Source organism: Pyrgilauda ruficollis, unplaced genomic scaffold (assembly GCF_017590135.1).
Source record: "Pyrgilauda ruficollis isolate IOZ18807 unplaced genomic scaffold, ASM1759013v1 scaffold9, whole genome shotgun sequence".
NCBI lineage: Eukaryota > Metazoa > Chordata > Aves > Passeriformes > Passeridae > Pyrgilauda > Pyrgilauda ruficollis.
The window spans coordinates 10,930,521-10,948,358 of record NW_024531043.1 but is presented as its reverse complement, the minus strand read 5'-3'; the positions used below and the strand labels follow the sequence as shown (position 1 = coordinate 10,948,358).

The 17,838-nt window shown below is 44.9% G+C and overlaps 1 protein-coding gene across 6 annotated transcripts in view; it reads right to left on the bottom strand.

The window, feature by feature from the left end:
• Window positions 1-17,838, bottom strand: part of KDM2B (lysine demethylase 2B) — a 106,499-nt gene that overhangs the window by 72,674 nt on the left and 15,987 nt on the right. For 5 of the 6 annotated variants that reach the window (XM_041488440.1, XM_041488443.1, XM_041488441.1 and 2 more), the window contains exons 5-6: window positions 9,655-9,833; window positions 7,750-7,856 (exon numbers count right to left, since the gene is read on the bottom strand). In XM_041488440.1, the coding sequence (XP_041344374.1) occupies window positions 7,750-7,856; window positions 9,655-9,833 (286 nt within the window). Of the gene's footprint in view, window positions 1-2,560; window positions 2,687-7,749; window positions 7,857-9,654; window positions 9,834-17,838 lie in introns of those variants that run through there. The other variant, XM_041488444.1, reaches the window with a different exon arrangement.

Sequence of the window (17,838 nt, the reverse complement as noted above, 5' to 3'; positions counted from 1 at the left end):
TGCGGTTCCCTTTTTTGTTTTTTTTTTTTTTTTTTTTTTGGTTTGGTTTGGTTTTTAACGGGAGTTATGGAAACACTACCGGAAGGAGATTTGGAGTTTTTTTTAAAAAAAGAAAAAAAAAAAAAAGGAAAGGAAAAAAAAAAAAAGGTTTGATTAAGTGTGTCTTTTTCTGCTCACATTCAGGTAGGAGAAGCTCAGCAGTATGCAGCCGGCGTGCAGAAGTCCCTGTAGATGATAGGCTGGGAAGGACCTTACCATGTGTCTGCAGAAGGCTGGCAAATCAGAGCCACTCTGGGTCCATAAGAGCCGCTGCCTAGCAACCACATCCCGAGCCGGAGTTGACAGAATGATACGCAATGCTGTCATGAAGACAGTCAATTTGTGGGCTTCAAAAAAGGTCCTGCGCCTTCATCTCACAATTAAAACCTCTCCTTGTGCAATTACACGTCTCTCCTCTTGCCCACTCTGGAATTTTTGAAATTTTTTTTTTAATCCTTCAGAAGCAGGAAGAAGCTTTTGCTGCCCCTGGGGTATTTCAGATGCTTCAAAAATCACAGCTAGCCAAGAAGCTGTCTACACTCTCAATATGCTCCATTTCAAAATATGAGTCCTTCCCTCCCAAACACTTTTTTTAAAAAATTCTCCTTTTATGTTTTCTCTACCAAGATGTTGTTGATTACAAGTCAGATAGAATTTAAAAACAATAAAAGAAGCCCAGAAAGGAAGTTGCCTTTCTTCCAGCCAAACTGCAAAAAGTCACAGATTGAATAATTATTGCTCATTAGGAAAAAAAATCAGCATAGAAATTCTCAGCTTGTAAGCAGTGCTGAGCATTAGAGGTTCATGTTGTTTTAAAGTAAAAAATTCAAATCCTTATGGAGTCAATTATTTTCAGTTTCCAAAAGACCAGATATAAAATACATCACACTAACAACAAAAATTTTCTAGACAGTGCTACCTACCAACAATCACCCCCTGAATTAAGATATTCTGGAAGAGCAAAAACGGCCTGGGCATTAGCTGGTTTTAGCTATTCCTCAGTAGCCAATAATCTAAACCTGAAGCAGGCAAACTGTTTATGTTCAGAAGGGTAATAACAGGATGGAATCCTGTCAAATCAAAGCACTTAAAATTTAGTTTTGTGAGAAAACACCAAAGCAGGTATAACTGTGAACACGCAACTCTTTTCCTTGCTTTCCCCATTTTCCCTTCTGTTTCCTTGAAACTCCTCTAAACACAATTTCCACTCCAATAAAGGTGGTTTTAGTGAAAGTGTCACTTATGGCGATTAATAAAAACCTGCAAAGCATTTGGAAAATAAAGTGTTTTTCCTTCCATCCACAAACAAGCCATGCCTTAATTTATGCTGTTAATCTCCCAGGCCTGCTTTTGTCCAAGCCCAACAGCTCCCGGCCGGCTCAGGAGCCTGCGGGAGGATCTTCCGCCATCCAGCTCGCTCCCTGGTTGCCAGAGTCTGGCACAATGCCTTTGCATTGACCTCTACAGCTTCCTCTTCCAATGTACACCGCAGTCACATGGTCCCAGCACACTCCATGCCACTGCTAATCGCAGGCACCGCTCGGCTCCAGCCTCAGCCAGCGGCTTCTCATCGCCAACAGCTGCTAATTTGGGGACCCACTCAACTTTTCAGTGGTTTTCATAACAACAGTGGGGGGAGTCCTAACACAGCATCCACGCTGGAAGAAATCTAGGAAATACATCCATCCCACTGTGTGCTGTGGCCACAGCGCTCTGGGCCAGGGCAGGTACAGCGGTTCCAGGAACACAATCCCACATCAGGCATGGGGAGACAACCTGAACAGAGTTACACCCTGAAAACACAAGCGACCCAAAAGATGCCCCAAGTTGAATATTTTCACAACTGCTACCACATCCAACCCCTGCACACTCCACTTTATCTCCCTGCACAGCCTCAGTCAGGGTTTTAAAACACGCAGCTGCTTGTAATCGGTTGGGGGGAGCTTCCCTTCCCGATTGAAGAGTTTGGTTTGTGTTCTCCACAAGCCTGAAATTTGTCCAGTTAATATATTGTTATTTTGGAGGAAAGATTTGTGATGTGGAAAAAGGGGAAACTTCCCCCTCCCACCACCCCCCCAAAAAAAAAAAAATTAAAAATTAAAAAAAATCCCAAACAAACAACAAAATAACCTCACAAACATCTGGGGAAATTTCTTTGAGAAATGATGCAAAGAAATATGGAGTAACCTGCAAACTCACGAGGAAGAACAAACACAGAGATCCAAAAAAAAGAGAGGGAGATGATACAAATGAAGCTAAACCACTAAGCAAACACAGCGAGCTGGGAACACAGGAACAACACAGACACCTCTCCATAAACCAGCGCAGAGCCCACACTCCCAGGCAAACCCACAATGCACTCGCCACGCATCGCTACAAACCCGCAAGCAAACAGAGAAACAAAGACAGCGAGAGCCGCGCCGGGATGCGAAGGCAGCGGCGGGCAGGGCAGGCAGCGGCGGCGTTCATGCACATGGGCCCGGCGAGACGCGAGCGGACGCACAGGCAGCAGCAGCATTACCCTGAGCTCAGCTCCTTCTCTCCCGCAATAGGCACCGCGCACCATACGGCTCTATTCCCTCTGGCATTGCGAGGGCTCCCCTGCCACTGAGCTCAGCCCATAAACCACTCCCAAACCCCAGCAGAGGCTTCTGTTTTTTGTTCGGGCCAATGAGAAAAGTATAGCTCACTCTTCCTTCCTCCCAGGAGCAGCGCCGGCTGGTTGAAATCCCTGAGCCTGAAACCGAATACCACAGACCCATGAGCCAACTGCAAGTGCCAGCGCGGGGAAAGGCGCGGGCCTCGCTCCCCATCCCCGGGCGGGAGCGCCGCTCCGGGTGTCGGGGGAGAGCGGCCCCCGGCAGCATCCCGGCACCGCGGGGGCCCTTCTGCCGGGCCTGCGAGCGGGGAACAAAGGCTACCTCGGGGCGCCTCGGCCCGCACCGACAGCGCTCCCACACTGGGGCCCTGCAACTGGAAGCCACGAATTGCGCCGCAAGACAAAAGAAACCATTGTCACCCGGGAGGCACCGGCCCGGCTGCCGCCCCCGCGCTCGCCTCACCGGGCAGCGACCGGCCCCGCCGCTGCGGGGAGGGCCCGGCTGCCCCGCGGGGATGAGGGATGAGCCCCAGCATCTCCTCACGGAGGGCCCCGGCTTCCCTAGGGGTGAGCCCTGGCTGCTCCTGCGGGGATGAACCCGGCTTTCCTCAAGGATGACCCCCGCTCCCCCGTTAGGGATGACGAACCCCGGCTCCCCGCGCTCCGCCGGACCCCCAGTACCGGGCCAGCCGTGCCCGTGGAAGGCCGCTCGGAGCGGGCCCTGTGCCCCTGCCCTGCCGGGACCAACCTTCGCCCCGTCCCCCTCCTGGAGAGCGGTACCGAGCGCTCCCAGCCCGAGGGAACGAACCAAATCGTCGCACACCGCGGTCACCACACCCCGCGCACTTCAAACGCACATGAAAGGCCCGGCTCCTGCCCCGAGGGGGTTACGGTCCGAGGCAGTCGCACACAGAAACAACACCCGAGATAAGAGAAACCAGTTTTCTGCCATGCACCGGAGAGTTTGTGAAGTGCCTGCAAATCACACTCTCTGACCACACTGGCACCAAAGCGAGCGACAACGCTTCCCTCGTCGCACCCTTGCCCGTCCCAGCCCCGGTGGAACACCAAGGGTATACGGGGTGGGCTCGGATTTTTTATTCTTTTTTCCCACCGCAGTGAACTGAACCAAGCCAAAAACCCACTGAGAGCCAGGCCTGTCTGCCCCTGGAACAGCAGTTTGGTGTCTGTGAGAGCACAACTCATTTCTTCATCCTGTGACAAGGCTGTTCAGCTCCAGGGCCACCACAAACTGTTGTAAACACTGGTGGTTATTGGAGTTACATGTGTGATGCTGCTCCTCCAAGTTCTACCTGAAGGAGGATTTGAGACTCATGCACTGATCTGAAGACATCACATTTTATTTACTTTCCTAGCTTGGAAAGTCTTAACAAACATGCATTGGTGTAAATTTTTTTGCTGCATTCTATTTATAGAGGTTTTGTTCAAAAGCAATCCACAAATGGCATACAAAGTGCAGACAAGTCTCTCCCATGTACAAACCAGTGCCAGGTTGCCTTGTGGGACCTGCGAGCTCCCTGGATTCCCTGTCTCCAGAGGCACCCTCAGCTTCTAATTAGACCACAGCTCAGCAGAGCATTTTAGCATCTGTTTAAATCCATCCCTACTTAGTAAAGGAATGAATAGAAAGGAACGGATGGCTGAACAACAGCCTGGGAGAGGGAGAATAGGGCTGAGGACATGCTAACAGAGCAGCATTCCTTTGTGAACAGGTAGATGTTTCACACAACATATCCCATCCTTAACTGAAGTCCAGCATCATTATAGCAATGCTTAGATATTTAAAGTAATAGAAAGAATTTTGAAGGTAAAAAGGAGTTTGCAGTGACCAAAGCTTTCATTTTCATTTGTTCCACAACACAAATATTACCAAGTTTTAGAAATTTCTAAAAATTAGAAATTTCTGGTACTGTTTCATGTCCTGAACTGTAGCTATTCACTGCCACTGCATTGCAAATAATTTTGCAAGGCTATAAACACAAAACCTAATAAAGAGGATAATAATTTCAGCAGGGCTATCTCTTTTGATAAATGAAAAATCAAATTAGTTTGGGTTTTTTTTGGTTTTTTGTTTTTTTGGGGTTTTTTTGTTGACTCAGCTGTATCCAGATTGCTTCAGTTCTGGAGGAATTTAAACAGAAAAACAAATCTCAGCTTGTCTTGAGCTACCTGAAAATGATGTTGGTGATATAACAAGCTTCTGCCCCTAAAAGCTGATGTTAAAATATCATTGCCTTTTTCTGTTGGCTGTTGGTTACACAGCATCTTCCCACTCTCATCCAGGATCCCACGTCTGCGGGACTTTTCTCAGGAACTTGCACCCTGGGATGTGAAAGAGGGGACATAAACTATTGCCCCACTTAATACCGTCCTCTAAGGCTGCTGTGAGGTAAGCAGCCATTTACCTACAGGCAGAAAAATAACTTCATTACCCAGAATATTTTGAAGAAGTTAATGGTGCAAGTCCAAGCGCAGGGCAGGGTGGTCTCCAGCGCGCGCGGCGCTCCTGGTAACCGAAGCAGCAGATGGAGCGTTCTCTAACTTCACTCCCAGCACGGAACTCGACGTGCAGGAGCCAAGACAGACATTTGTGTCTGGTAATGCCATCTGTGTCTGCGAAACTGCAGCGCTCTCGCTGGAGTGCTTTTTGTTTGTAGGGAACACGTTAATGGTGGGGATGGCATACTGCAAACTCAGAATTATGGGAATGCTCGGAACGAGAAAGGAATGAATCGATCCCATTTCTGAGCAACAACAGTCATTAATAAAGCATATGAATATAGATGATTCACATAAAAGAATGGGCAGTGTGAAACAAGTAACAGCACTGACTTGTGGCTCCACAACTGAACGTGATATCCTTAATAAGGGCTCAAACCCTCTGGATACTCACAGCAGTAGCTGGGACCAGGAAAGGGTCTACAGGAAAGGGTCAAGTTGAATTCCCAAAGATGGAGAAAGGCAATCTCTTGAGGAGTTCATCTTTAAACCAGACAAGCTCATGGAAGAGCAATTTCTTTGAGAGTCACTGGGCACACAGAAACCACTTCTACCTCAGGACAGCCCCTGCCTGAACTGCAGACAGTCAAAGTTCAGAAGGTAACTTTTAGGAGCAGCATCATTTTACACTCACACCATTCTTACACTCCTGCCAGGGCATCAATGCCAGTGCCTAGCAGGTTACTGAGAGCCACAGATCTTCATCCTGATCTGGTACAGCTTCTCTTGTGCTCACAGACTGTCACTGTTTGTTACTGGTTTTGTCTTTGTGGCTTCTTCAGACTGATGAGGGGTTTGTGCCAACAGTGCTGTAAATCATCCTTCTCTAGTCTTTCTGTGAGATGACACTCAGTAGCAACATCCTCATCACTCCAGCTGCATCACCCTCGCCTTTAACACTCATGCCTGGTAACTCCTTTTTCCAACATCAAACTCTATTGTCACATTTCAAGCATTCACAGTCTTTCAGTGTTTAGCTTCCCTGTACCTATCACATCTACTAGTTTATCAAGCTGTCAACCTCCACCTTCCCTTTGCCAGTGACAGCAACCTCCAAGGCTCCGTGTCTGCTTCTTCATCAGGCATCTCCTACCAGGCCACGCTCCACAAATGGGAAAAACTCCATGTCAAAATCTGTTGATTTGGTACGTCTCTAAAATCCCTTTGAAACCTACCATCTGGCATTTCATGATGCAAGTAGTGAACTGCAAGTATATTCTCTGCTTTTTCTGCTAAATTCTGTTAGTCATGTTGCTACCTTATCCTTCAAACTCATCAAACCTTGCTCTGTTTACTTGCTACATCTTTTTCAGCATCTGGAGTGTGCCTGCTCTAGGAGAGGAATAGTTTCCTTCACTTCTTACCTTGTACCATCCATGAATCCTTAGGCCCTGAATCATGATTCAGTTTCTTAGCTATGGCAAATTATAAATAATGTTATTTAGTTGACTAACCACTTGAGAAGCAAGTGCTGCTCTGCTGCTGGTTTATTGTGTGACCTCAGGCAAGTCACTTGGGACATTTCCAAATGCATGGAGACTCCAATCCACATCCAGTTACCTTAATGAGCAGTTTGATCTTTTCAAAATGTAGGAGTATCTTTAACTTCCACTGAAATCAGTGGTGCTGAGCCTAATCCCCAATGCTTGTCACAGAGTCTCTTCTTTTATGAAGACCTTTACCTTCCAAAATGTTTATTTTTACAGAACAAGAGTAAATGCTACATATCACTTCCTGACTGCACACTCCTTTGTATCTGTTAGTACCAATCTATTTTACAGTTTGGAAGGAGTTCTGAGTGATTTGCAGAACACCAGAGGTTGATTCAACAGCAGAGCCTGGGATGCTGCCAGCATTCAGTCTGGCCAATAAAACAGAAACAGCAGTGAAGGGCTTCCAGGATTACCTGGTGTTCATCAGCCATACAGGTCATTACATCATTAAAGGAACCCCTGTCTCAGCTGTACTCATTCCCATGAAACTTGCAGTGCACATTTTGAGGCCCCCAAATAGTTCCTTTTTCCAATCACCACATAAAAAGTTTCAAGGAAGACATTAAAGCAGAAGAAAAAGCAAAGTGAGCCAATGCTTGCCCAGAACCTAGAGCTGAGATTGGCAGAACCAGGACAAACTGCTCTTGTGTTCAGTCTCAAACCTGCCCTGAGCAAGTCCTGAGCCTGGACAGTCAGTCCAATCTTTGACCTTGCCCTTGAAAAACTGAATGGAAAGCCAAACTGACAGGAAGGGCAGTGACAGAGTATCTAGGAAGTCACACACACCCATTAAAAATGGACTTCAAGCTCATTTCACAAAACATTTCTCAGCTAATAATGTCTGTCATTAGCAGTTTAGAACCCGGGCAGGATCTGAGCCCAGCCTACAGCAGGACTCTGACTACACTGTGTGACATATCTGTGTGATGTGATTTCTTTGGGCAGCACTTCCAGAGAATTTACTACTTAAGGTCAGTCTGCCATTTTCAAAAAAGAGTTGCTCAAAATTGAAAAATAAAAATGCACTTTTCAAAGACTGTATTCATCAAAGTTAAAATTATTTAAGGCAGTCAAGAGCAGAGCTTTTTAAAGACTTACTTTTTCACTTTGGGGTATTTCATCTCTGAAATAGCATTGGTAGCATCCGTCTGTCTCTCCTTCAAGTGCTGTGGCCACATATTATCCACCCAGTCGACTAAGTCCACCTGAAAGGCCACCAGAATCAACTGTTAGCTCCTGAACACATGGTAGGACATATTCTTGTTGGCTAAAACTCTTCCAGTGACAGCAGCAGATGCTCACAGACAGGGAGAACATTGCTGTTCAGCAAAAGTCCTGTGCACTCAACTTGTTAAGGTGCAGCATTTTATCACCACAATTCAACCCCTTAAAACACAGGGGAAGCAGAGTTTTACAGTCAGTTTACCTGAGTGCAAATTCTGTCTCATGAGCACCTGTGAGCACCTTCTCTTGTACTGTCTGTGGCATGTTTGTAGCCAACAGCCTAGAAATTGCATTTATGAACATGAAAATGCAAACATAAAAGTGATTATACTATGCTAATATCTTGTATTTCAAGGAGGAAATAGGACTGATTCCATCAATATCACAACTGTATGTGAAAACAAAACTTGCTTACTGCCCTGATTCTGAAATAATTCCCACATTCTGATATTGCAACCCAGAGTTTGCACAGCAGGGAACCTAAATCAGGTATTTCTGCCTTACACGGTATCAAAACTCTGCAAGATTCAAGGGAATATCTTATACAAATATATAGGAGCTGACTTTAGGTACTGGACTTCCACAACACCCTCTCTTCTACTCCCATGGGAATGCAAATCTCTCTTTCAATGAGATCTAAATATTCCTGGTTTTACAAACAACTGTGCACTCAGGCTATTTTAAACAGCTATGAAATAACCATTTACACGTGATAACAGGTACCTAACTGTGTATTTCATTTCTAAGCACCCAGGAAATTTGCGCAGATGTTTTAAAAGCTCGCTGAGCACAATGTGTTTGGGAAAACCGGGATCAATTGAACACAAGAAATTCCCCAGAGCACCTTCAAATTGCCCGCTAAGTGTCTGAATGACAGCAAAAATCTGAATGAACTTCTAAATACGTGTTTAATATTCAAATTTGTGATCTATGTGTAAAAGAACAAAGGAGTCTAGTTAAGAATTACTTCTACAAATCAGCAATTAGAGCTGCCATCTATTTGTGACCCGTTCAGGCAGCAGTGTGGTGTTTCTGTTGTCTTCTCGGGTAAGAGATGTCCCCAGCAGGAGAAAAACCTGCTGCTGTACCTAGAAGAGGACTTAGAAATCAGGTAAGAAGTGTTTGAAAACAAAACATCATAGAGCTGTAGTTTTACCCCCAGCTACATGCTAGCATAGCACGCATGGCTACATTTCAGTGATAAATGAAATAATCTTTCCTAAGAAGATCACAGTTTCATGCCAGTGACTCCATCGGGAATAAAATCACAAGAGCCCTCTACCTTTAAAAAGTATGTACAAATCTATCCCCTTCCACTACTGCTAATTCTGACATAGCAGTGATTATGCTGATTTAATTATGTAAACATTTCTACATTTAACAATTGTGTTCCCAACTTTTTTTGCTTTGGAACACCCTGAACATTTTTTTGGATAAAAGGAGTGTTCATATATAATGAGCCCAAGCTTTCTGAGAGTTTAAGCTTCTTTAGAGGAGGAAAAATACTAGATAGGTATTTAATTTTGGATGAAGTTTCCCCTAAATATCTTGAGAGGAACTGTGTATCAGTGCAAATTGCATGATTAACAGCTCATCAGGTACCTAATTCCTGTAAATTAAGTTCCACTGTCAAGGAGACCAGCTTTCTACTTGGCTAAAAATGAGATCCTGACACTAAACGAGCAGGAGTTCCGGGCACTTCCCATCACCTTGTTTAAACTCCCTGATTTATTTCTGGGAAGAAGCTGCAATAAAGCCCATCACCAGAGGCTGCCTTACCACGTTGGGGCGCTTGACAATGTTCTCCAGCTTGGTGTGACTGAACTCCAGGCTGATGACGTTGTAGAGCTTCTCCCTCTGGGCCTCTGGGGTCTCGTAGTACCTGACAAACTGAGACATGCTCATCTCAACTCCCCTCTGTGTGTTCACATCCATCACATCCACGATCCGGCGGCTTCCTGCAAGCACAGCAGCAGTCTCACAACATCTGCCTTGCCTTCATTTATGTATATATACATACAGGTGTGTGTGTTATTTTATATATCTATATATATCAGTTCTCAGTGACTGCAGGGAAACTGCAGGAAAAGAGGATGAGACCAGTACCCTTCCATGGCTCCTAAGAAGCTCAAACAGTGAGCAAGGAAGTAACTTAGAACTAGACTTTTTGCCCAATGTGACACTGAACAGGTCACCTGGTTCTTCACAGAGATGGAGAGAGCAGTTTTCTTCTTCATGTGAATTGATGTGAGCAGAAGTACATTAAAAACTACGAAGAAGTAATACAATATGGTAGCAGGGGGCAGGCAAGACAAATTGCTCTCCAAATCATACTGCAATTTTCTAAACATCCATATGTCTCTCAAGATGCTTTTACTCATGTGCAAAAACTATCCACAAAGAGCAAAAACTGCCTTGCATCACTGGATACTGTAAACTGCTGAACATTCCCAATTCCAGTGGATGAAAGCACTAAATGCCATAGAGGAGTGAGCCCCCACTTTGGATCTCTCAACAAAAACCACAAGCCTTACTTTCAGCTCCTCGAGTGGCAGACATACAAGTCTCATTAGCACCAGAATGTTGAGCAGCAGTTTTAGTCGAGCCTTCAGCTTTACACAGATTAATCCACAATCTTCTCTTCGGCCAACTGGAAGGTTTCACCTCTCCCAGCAATTTCATCATCCTAATTAGCAGTTCGTTTGTGTGTGAGCGAACAGGAGCCCATGAGAGACATGCCTCATTTCCAGGAGAGGATTCCAGCAAACAAACTCGCAGTGCTTCCAAAAAATCTCTCCAAAACAATTTCCACCGCCAAAGAAATAATTCAAAATAAATTGCATTAATACAAAATGTAGGGCTGCGATGCACCATCAGAGGGAATTATTAATAATTACAGCACCTGGTCTATCATGTGCTTGGGAGCAGTATTTCAGCAGGAGTAATAGCCTGGATTGCTGCTCTCCATTACAAACATCCTTAGCCCCTGATAGCAATGACAGTGACAGATGTGATAATGACTCTGCAAAGGAGCTCAAGACCATAAAGCTTTGAAATCAAAAAGAAAAATTTATATAGTGTAAATCTAGAATAGTCCCACCAGCCTGTCAGTCAAACTCCTCATTCCAAGGGCAAGGAACAGGAGCCCATCCTTGGGCTGGGCTTGGGACTGTCTGGAGTGTTGCCACCTTGAGGCAGGATGGGGAGAGTTTAGTTATGTGTGAAAAACCACAAGAGTCCTTAAATTTGGCATCTGCATGTTTGAAACAACATATATAAAATCTAGTTATGGGTTGGAGGGTTTTGTTGTGGTGGTTTTGGTTTGTTTTTTTTTTTAACTGTAAGCTTTACTATCTAGGGGAATGTTCTTTTTTCAATTCCACAGGTTAGCAGCTTGGGGTGGAGTCCTGTTAAACAGGCCCCTAATGAAAGCCATCCTGATCTCTGCTTCCAGAGCCTGGGATCAAAGCAATGGCTACAGCCCAGAGGGGCTGAGGACACAGATACTGAAAGATTGCATTTGAAGGGCTGCGTGGCTGAGCCTGGGATCTGCCACATTTTAGTTTAGGTCTGATCTCAGCTTTGCTGGAAGCAACCTTGTAGAGCCTCTCAATTATCCTTTCCAAAAGAAAAATCAGCAGTTACCTGATGAATTAAGAGTATGAGGAGCAGTTCAATAGCAGGTTTGTTAAATGAACACGATTATCAATTACAGGCAGAAGAGCTTAAGATTTGAATTGATAATCTCTTGACTTCCAAATTAAAGAGTAATTTGAGGGGATGTTTTTCTCTTAAGCCACAGTACTGTCAAACAAGCCTATACATAATGATTCTTGGAGTACTGCTCACAGAATTTGAGATGTATAATTAGAGGTTCACATCCTGGTGTTCACTGCCCACTGCACAGCAGCTCTGGCTCCCTGCCAGCTTTATCTCTTCTGTCCTGAAAAAATTCAGCTCTTTCTTCTATCTCCTGTTCCTAGTACAAGGTGAAAAAATGTCATCTAGGAGAGTAAAGAGCAGGGGAAAGAAGCACACAGAGGCTCCAAAAAGCGATGGCAGGCTGAGAGATCTCAGGTCAGGCTGGATTTCTGAGCAGCTCCACACACATTTTACCATGATCCATTTCTGTTAACCACTTCCTAGGCATGGCCTTACCTCACCCTCTCTGTGTTCTCAAAGAAGGGACCCCCTTCAGCCAAGCCTGGGGCAGCCCAGCAGATCCCAGCAGGACCTCAGTGACCCTGGCAGCCTCTCACCCTCTTTCCCACCTGTCCCTCACTTCAGCTCATCACCCACTGGACATGGATTAACAGGCACCTGGAGCCCTGGCAGAGTCTCTCTCTGCTGACAGGGGAAGCCTCAGTGTGCTGTGCACCACTTCACCCTTGACTTCCCTGGATGTTTTTCCAGTAGAGCTCTGGACTGGGCAATGTGGGATTAAGAGGCACTGCTTCCTCTCTGGCAGCAGATGTGATTCAGAGGCGGAGTGGTGATGCTGGGGGATTTTACAGCCTAAAGAAACATCTTCCTCTCCTGCTGCTTGCTCATGGAGCACAAGTGAATCCCCAAAGGATGACAAAGACAGTAACTAAGAAACAAGCTAGTGCCATCTCTGACAAGAGGAACAGACAACAGCAAGAAGGAGACAGAAGAATCAATTGCAGGGATGTAAGGTGGGGAAAAAAAATCTATCAGTATGAGCTACAGGAGAACTACGCTTTGCTTAAAACCTTAAAAACATATCAAGTTACTCCAGCCCATGTATTAGTAAAATCCCCATTAGAATTAAGGTGACAATAGCATATATAATATCAGTTTCCTTTATTTAGAGGCCTAATGACCAAGACACTGTAAAGATTCTCATAGATTAAATTGTACAGCGTTTCTATATGCTGTAATGTAATTTCTTTTTCACACAGAAATGAACATCTGGAGGAAAAAACGACTTGTGCAGGGTTCCTGCCTCCCACTGCCCACCCTGGACAAGGTGGTTTGGTACAGAGAGTGGGTCTTCTGGGCTTCTTGGTAAAACAAGAGCATCAGGGAAGCAAACCTTGTTTCCTTGTCAGAGAGAGAGCTGTGCTCCAAGAATGAAGGCTACACAGGCATCTTCCCTGCACCAGCAAATAATTTCCCAAATCACAGCTCACCAAGCCCACCCCAAACACTTTGGGAATGATGGAATGATGGGCTCCAGCTCTGAAGTCATTCAGCAAAGTTCTCGTTGATCTCCCCTGCAGAGTTTGCACCCACACTTCCCTTCATGTATAAAATATTTTAACAATTTTCCAGAGAGGAAACAGGGAATGGGAAATGCTGGGACTATAATCATATCCTCTGTTGTCCAACAGCTGCCATGTTTTATTTCTAACAAGTGAAGCACTGCCTTCCCCTGTCTGAGCTTCAGGTTATCCAAGCTGCCAGACTTCAGCATGGCCCATCCTCTTCCATGATGTGGATTTAGCATGGATATTTGGAGCAGTGGAAGCAATGCAAACATGAACCACACAGCAGAGTATGAGAAATGCACAGGAGGTGTGAATCAGAGCTGCAAATGACACCAGAGTTTTCTAGGCTGTGGTCTCCTCTCCAGCACAGCACCAGCAGGAAAAGGTGCAACTCCCCCACAGCAGAGGAAAGAGGAAATGTCCTTTCTGTAAGAATGATTATCAAGCCTGTCCATTAAGAGGATAAAGCTACCTTGGGGAATTATTTTAACCCTCTGTGGCTGAATTGAGATCTGTGCTGAAGGTACATTATAGAGCTGACAACCAGAAACCTCCAACGCCGAGGGACCGGCCCGCTGGTCCTGCCTAATCTTTATGCTTCTTATGAGGAAAAAATCCTTGGTTTGTAAAGCAGGATTTTTGGCAGAGCCTCAGGAAATCTGCCAGCCTCGCTAGCGGGTTAATTGTACCTAAAGACTGAGGCTTTGACTTGCATCCCAGTTAATCCCCCCGGAGCTCCTGGAGCTGGAAGCACGTATTCTTCTGCTGCCCACGGGAGACTATTATGATATCCCCTGCTAACTGGGAGGGATGTGAATCCGAGCAGAAAGTCCTTACTCAAGTGGAGCTATTCCCGACATTCCCTGCATTTCAGAGCGAGGGTACGAACAAATGAAGAGGCGCGTCCCGATCCCATCGCTCTGAGTGCCACCAGAGGGCACAGAAGAACAAAGGGAAGCGAGCCCGGCCATCGCACACAGCTCTGCCCACAGCTCCCCGCCCAGCCCTTCCCCAGGGAGCCCCAGGGAGCCCCAGGGCACCCCTGTGCAGAGCTGACTCCATCCTCCCCTCGGCCGCTCTCTGTCCCCGGCGCCAGTCCGGCCGTGCAGCAGGAGCTCTCTCAGCGGGGTCACAGCATCTCCTCCTCACGGAGGGGTGAAACTGCCCTGACACGACCCTTCCCCTCGGGCCCCTCTGCAGCTTCATCATTTGATATCAAAGGGCCGAATTGCGATAATCCGCGGGAGGAGCTGTTTGCACACAACAAAATGCGTGCAGGAGCAGCCTGTGAGCCCCTTCGGCCTCGATGCTGCAGGACGGGGCTGGAGAAAGGGGCCCAGGCAGATCAGGTGTTTTAGTGGCACTCTGTGGAATTAAGCAGTATCCTTACACCTACCCAAGCCATCGTTTTTAGTGATTCTTTGAAGCTTCAGACAGTGAAAAAATTCCTTATACAAAGAAGCATTTTACTTCTAATTTTTATACAGTATTCCAATGCATTAACCTGTAGTATAAGCAAACTCCAGGTGGCTGAAAACACTGAGCACACAAATTACAATTATCGAAAGAAAAATAACACAAGGTCCAAGAAAAGTGGAGGGGATATAACTTTAGTGAAAATCTTATGGTTTATTTATCTATCAGATTTATTTTAAGACCATTAATCATCTCCTAAAATGTCTCAACATAAAATATATCTAACAGTAACAATACAGAAAAATGTTATAAAAATTATAACCTTTCAGCCCTCTGAAGCCTCATCATCAGCCCATAATGAGGAAAACTTGATTCCCCTCATACCTTGCAATTAGGAAATGGAAGAAGACCTTCAACTACTCTCACATTACCAATCAGCATGTGACTACACCAGCAATCCTGCAGCTCCCCTCTGGTCTAGAAGGGTTTCTGAAGGTGTCAAAGGTAGGTATTAATATATATTTTAGGTAAAGGCACAACACTTGAAGGTAGTTGTGAACTAAGGTATATTATTGCAGTAAAGCATAACAACTACCATAAAATATTTAGGATTTTGGGTGGGATCACTCCAAAATAAGACAGCTCATTTCTAGTCTGGATGAGCTAAAGCAGAAGATGCTTATTGCAGAAACACAGTGTGACTATGGGGTGTTACTCTAAAACAGCTGTTCTGCTTGATTTTTCCACATGGACAATTCATCTTTAAATCCACCTGTAGACTGAGGCTTTGAGGTGCCCGACCACACCAACACATCACTTCAACTTCACTTTCATGCCCTGACATCATGGAAATACATTCTCTTGGAGGATGTATTTTTGTTGTGATGTTCATTCAAAGCAGGTTTATTGCTGTTTATATCTGGACATGAACATGACTGTTTTAGCAAAACTGTCCCAGTTTAACTAAGATTTTTTTTAAAGAGTTTGCCTGTGTTAGGCAAAGGACAAAGTTAAAGAGAGCTCAAACAGGAAGTTCAGCTCTAAAAATAGAACTGGTTCTACTTCCAAAATGACAAGTCAGCGGACGTGCTAAACATAGGCAAGTGAGTGTTATAATATTTCATTTTTACTTCTAGGAGAAAGAAAAATAAAAAAGGCATGATGAGAGAGCATCAAATGCCTTCTTTTTATTTATTTTATTACACAGAAGCCCTAATCATAGTTCAAAGTTCACTCACCTGGCACTTCTGATGCACAGAGCCCCAGAGGAAGGTTATGACAGAGGTGGAAGGCTATGTCCATTACAGCTTAGCCCAGCACTGGTTTGTGCTGACAGCTAAACAAGCACCAAAATAATATAAAAATAATAAATGTATATATATTCCTCCACCTTTCTGCAAGGGAGAAAGACAGCATGAGTTTTCTGCTGGTTCAACTTCCTGAACCACCTCACTATGAGAAAGAGGAAAGCCTGTGCCAGCACACAGGAGGGGATGGGAGAGCAACGCCAGAAGTGAGGAGAGAAGGAAGAGAATGAGCAGGATGCCAATTTAGAGTTGCTTAATTGGTATGGCAAAAAAAGCAAATTGTTGGCTGCAACAGGGAGTACAAGGAGCAGAGACACCCCCATGTCACATAACAGGCAGCAGCAGCAAAGCTAGAGGCCAGTTTAGATGACAGAGATGGTCTGGCACCAGAGCCTGGTATTGGTATTAGAGGGAGAAGTTTCTATTTCCAGTCTATCAGGAACACTGGGTAAGTTTTAACCTCTGTCTGCCCTAGGTCCTGGTTTCATGATACAAACTGTTCACCAATACTCAAGAAACTGATGAGGCTTAAATAATTTATTTTTTTTTAAGCGGGGTCAGCTCCCTGCCTACTTCCCAGCACAGTTCCACAAAGATCAGGGGAAGGATGTGCAGCCAGCACCAGCACTGGGGGAAAACCCACAGTGACACCAACCACAGCCCCAGCTCCCTCCTGCTATTACAGACTGCAGCTTTTCTTCTTAAACAATGAGCTGTTTAAGAGGCACAAAACCAGTGAGTGTTAAATGAAGCAACATCCTCTGAAAGTCTGCAATGCAACACTTTAATAGACAGAGATTTCCATTTTATTTATGCACTTCTCCACCTTAACACTGGTGGATGCCAAAGTCCCAAAGGGCTCCTTCAGAGCTGCTACAAACCACTTCAATTTTCAACAAATTAGAGCCCTCAGACTGTAGGAAAATCACTAATGGAACCTTCACTTGAAAAAAATCCATTCAGAAACTTTGCTGCCTAGTTACTAATTTTAATTCTGCCCAGGAGAGAACACAGTGCAGCTCCACAACTTTGTAATTCTTCCTAGCCCTGGGCTAACGTGGAGGAGGTCAGAAATCACATTAGGCTGTCTGATTGACATATGGGACTGCTGGTGTCCCACAAAGAAGGGAAAGATTCCATGGGAAACAAAAAACCCCACCTGTCAAGTCCTACTGGTCCTGTTTACAGCAAAGTGTGCTGCTCTCTCTATCACTATTGGTTCATGGCTGGAAAGAGTATCCTAAGAACATCTGCTCCAGTCTGGAAGGATTTACCTGTACTTCCTCACAAACTTCTATGGAATTAGGGGGTGAAACAAGTTCTGTACAGTACAGCACTCCTCAAGGAAAGAGGGATACAGAGAAAACAGGAGAGGTCGCTCAAGGGAAAAGAAAGAAAAAAGCACAAAGACAAAGGGATGAGCCAATAAACCTCCAGTGCTGTACTTTGGAAAGAGAAACCTGCTAGACAGAATTGGAATCAATCATTTCAATGAAATAGCACATTATATTTTGTTTTATTTTACTTTTATTGTCCAGATGTTTCCTTTTTGCAGTACTCAAATTTAAAAATAAATGCAGCAGCTAGGAGTCTGTCCAGTTCATACCAACAGTACTTCTAAACCCCTCTGTTGACAGACCATTGGTTTGACTCCATCTGAGCTTACAGACTACTGGGAAATTATCATTTTCAGTGGTAATATTTATTTGCTGATTTTAGGCCTGACTTAGCACATTTTCCAGTTTACCCAGTTTAGCCTGCTGACAGGCCCGACAGCATGACTGTGAGCAATTTGGAACTTGACTTTAAAAACTAAGCATTTTTTAAAAATAGTGCAAGTTTTAAAAACAAGCTTTGGTCACAAAACAACATGATGGAGGAAACAATTTATTTTTATGGACTGGACCTCAAACACATGTTTCTGAATAACATGTGAGACAAATCAGTGGGGCCCTGATGAAAGTTGCTTTCTGATTCTCCATTTTTCCCTTTGGAAAGTTTGTAGGCAG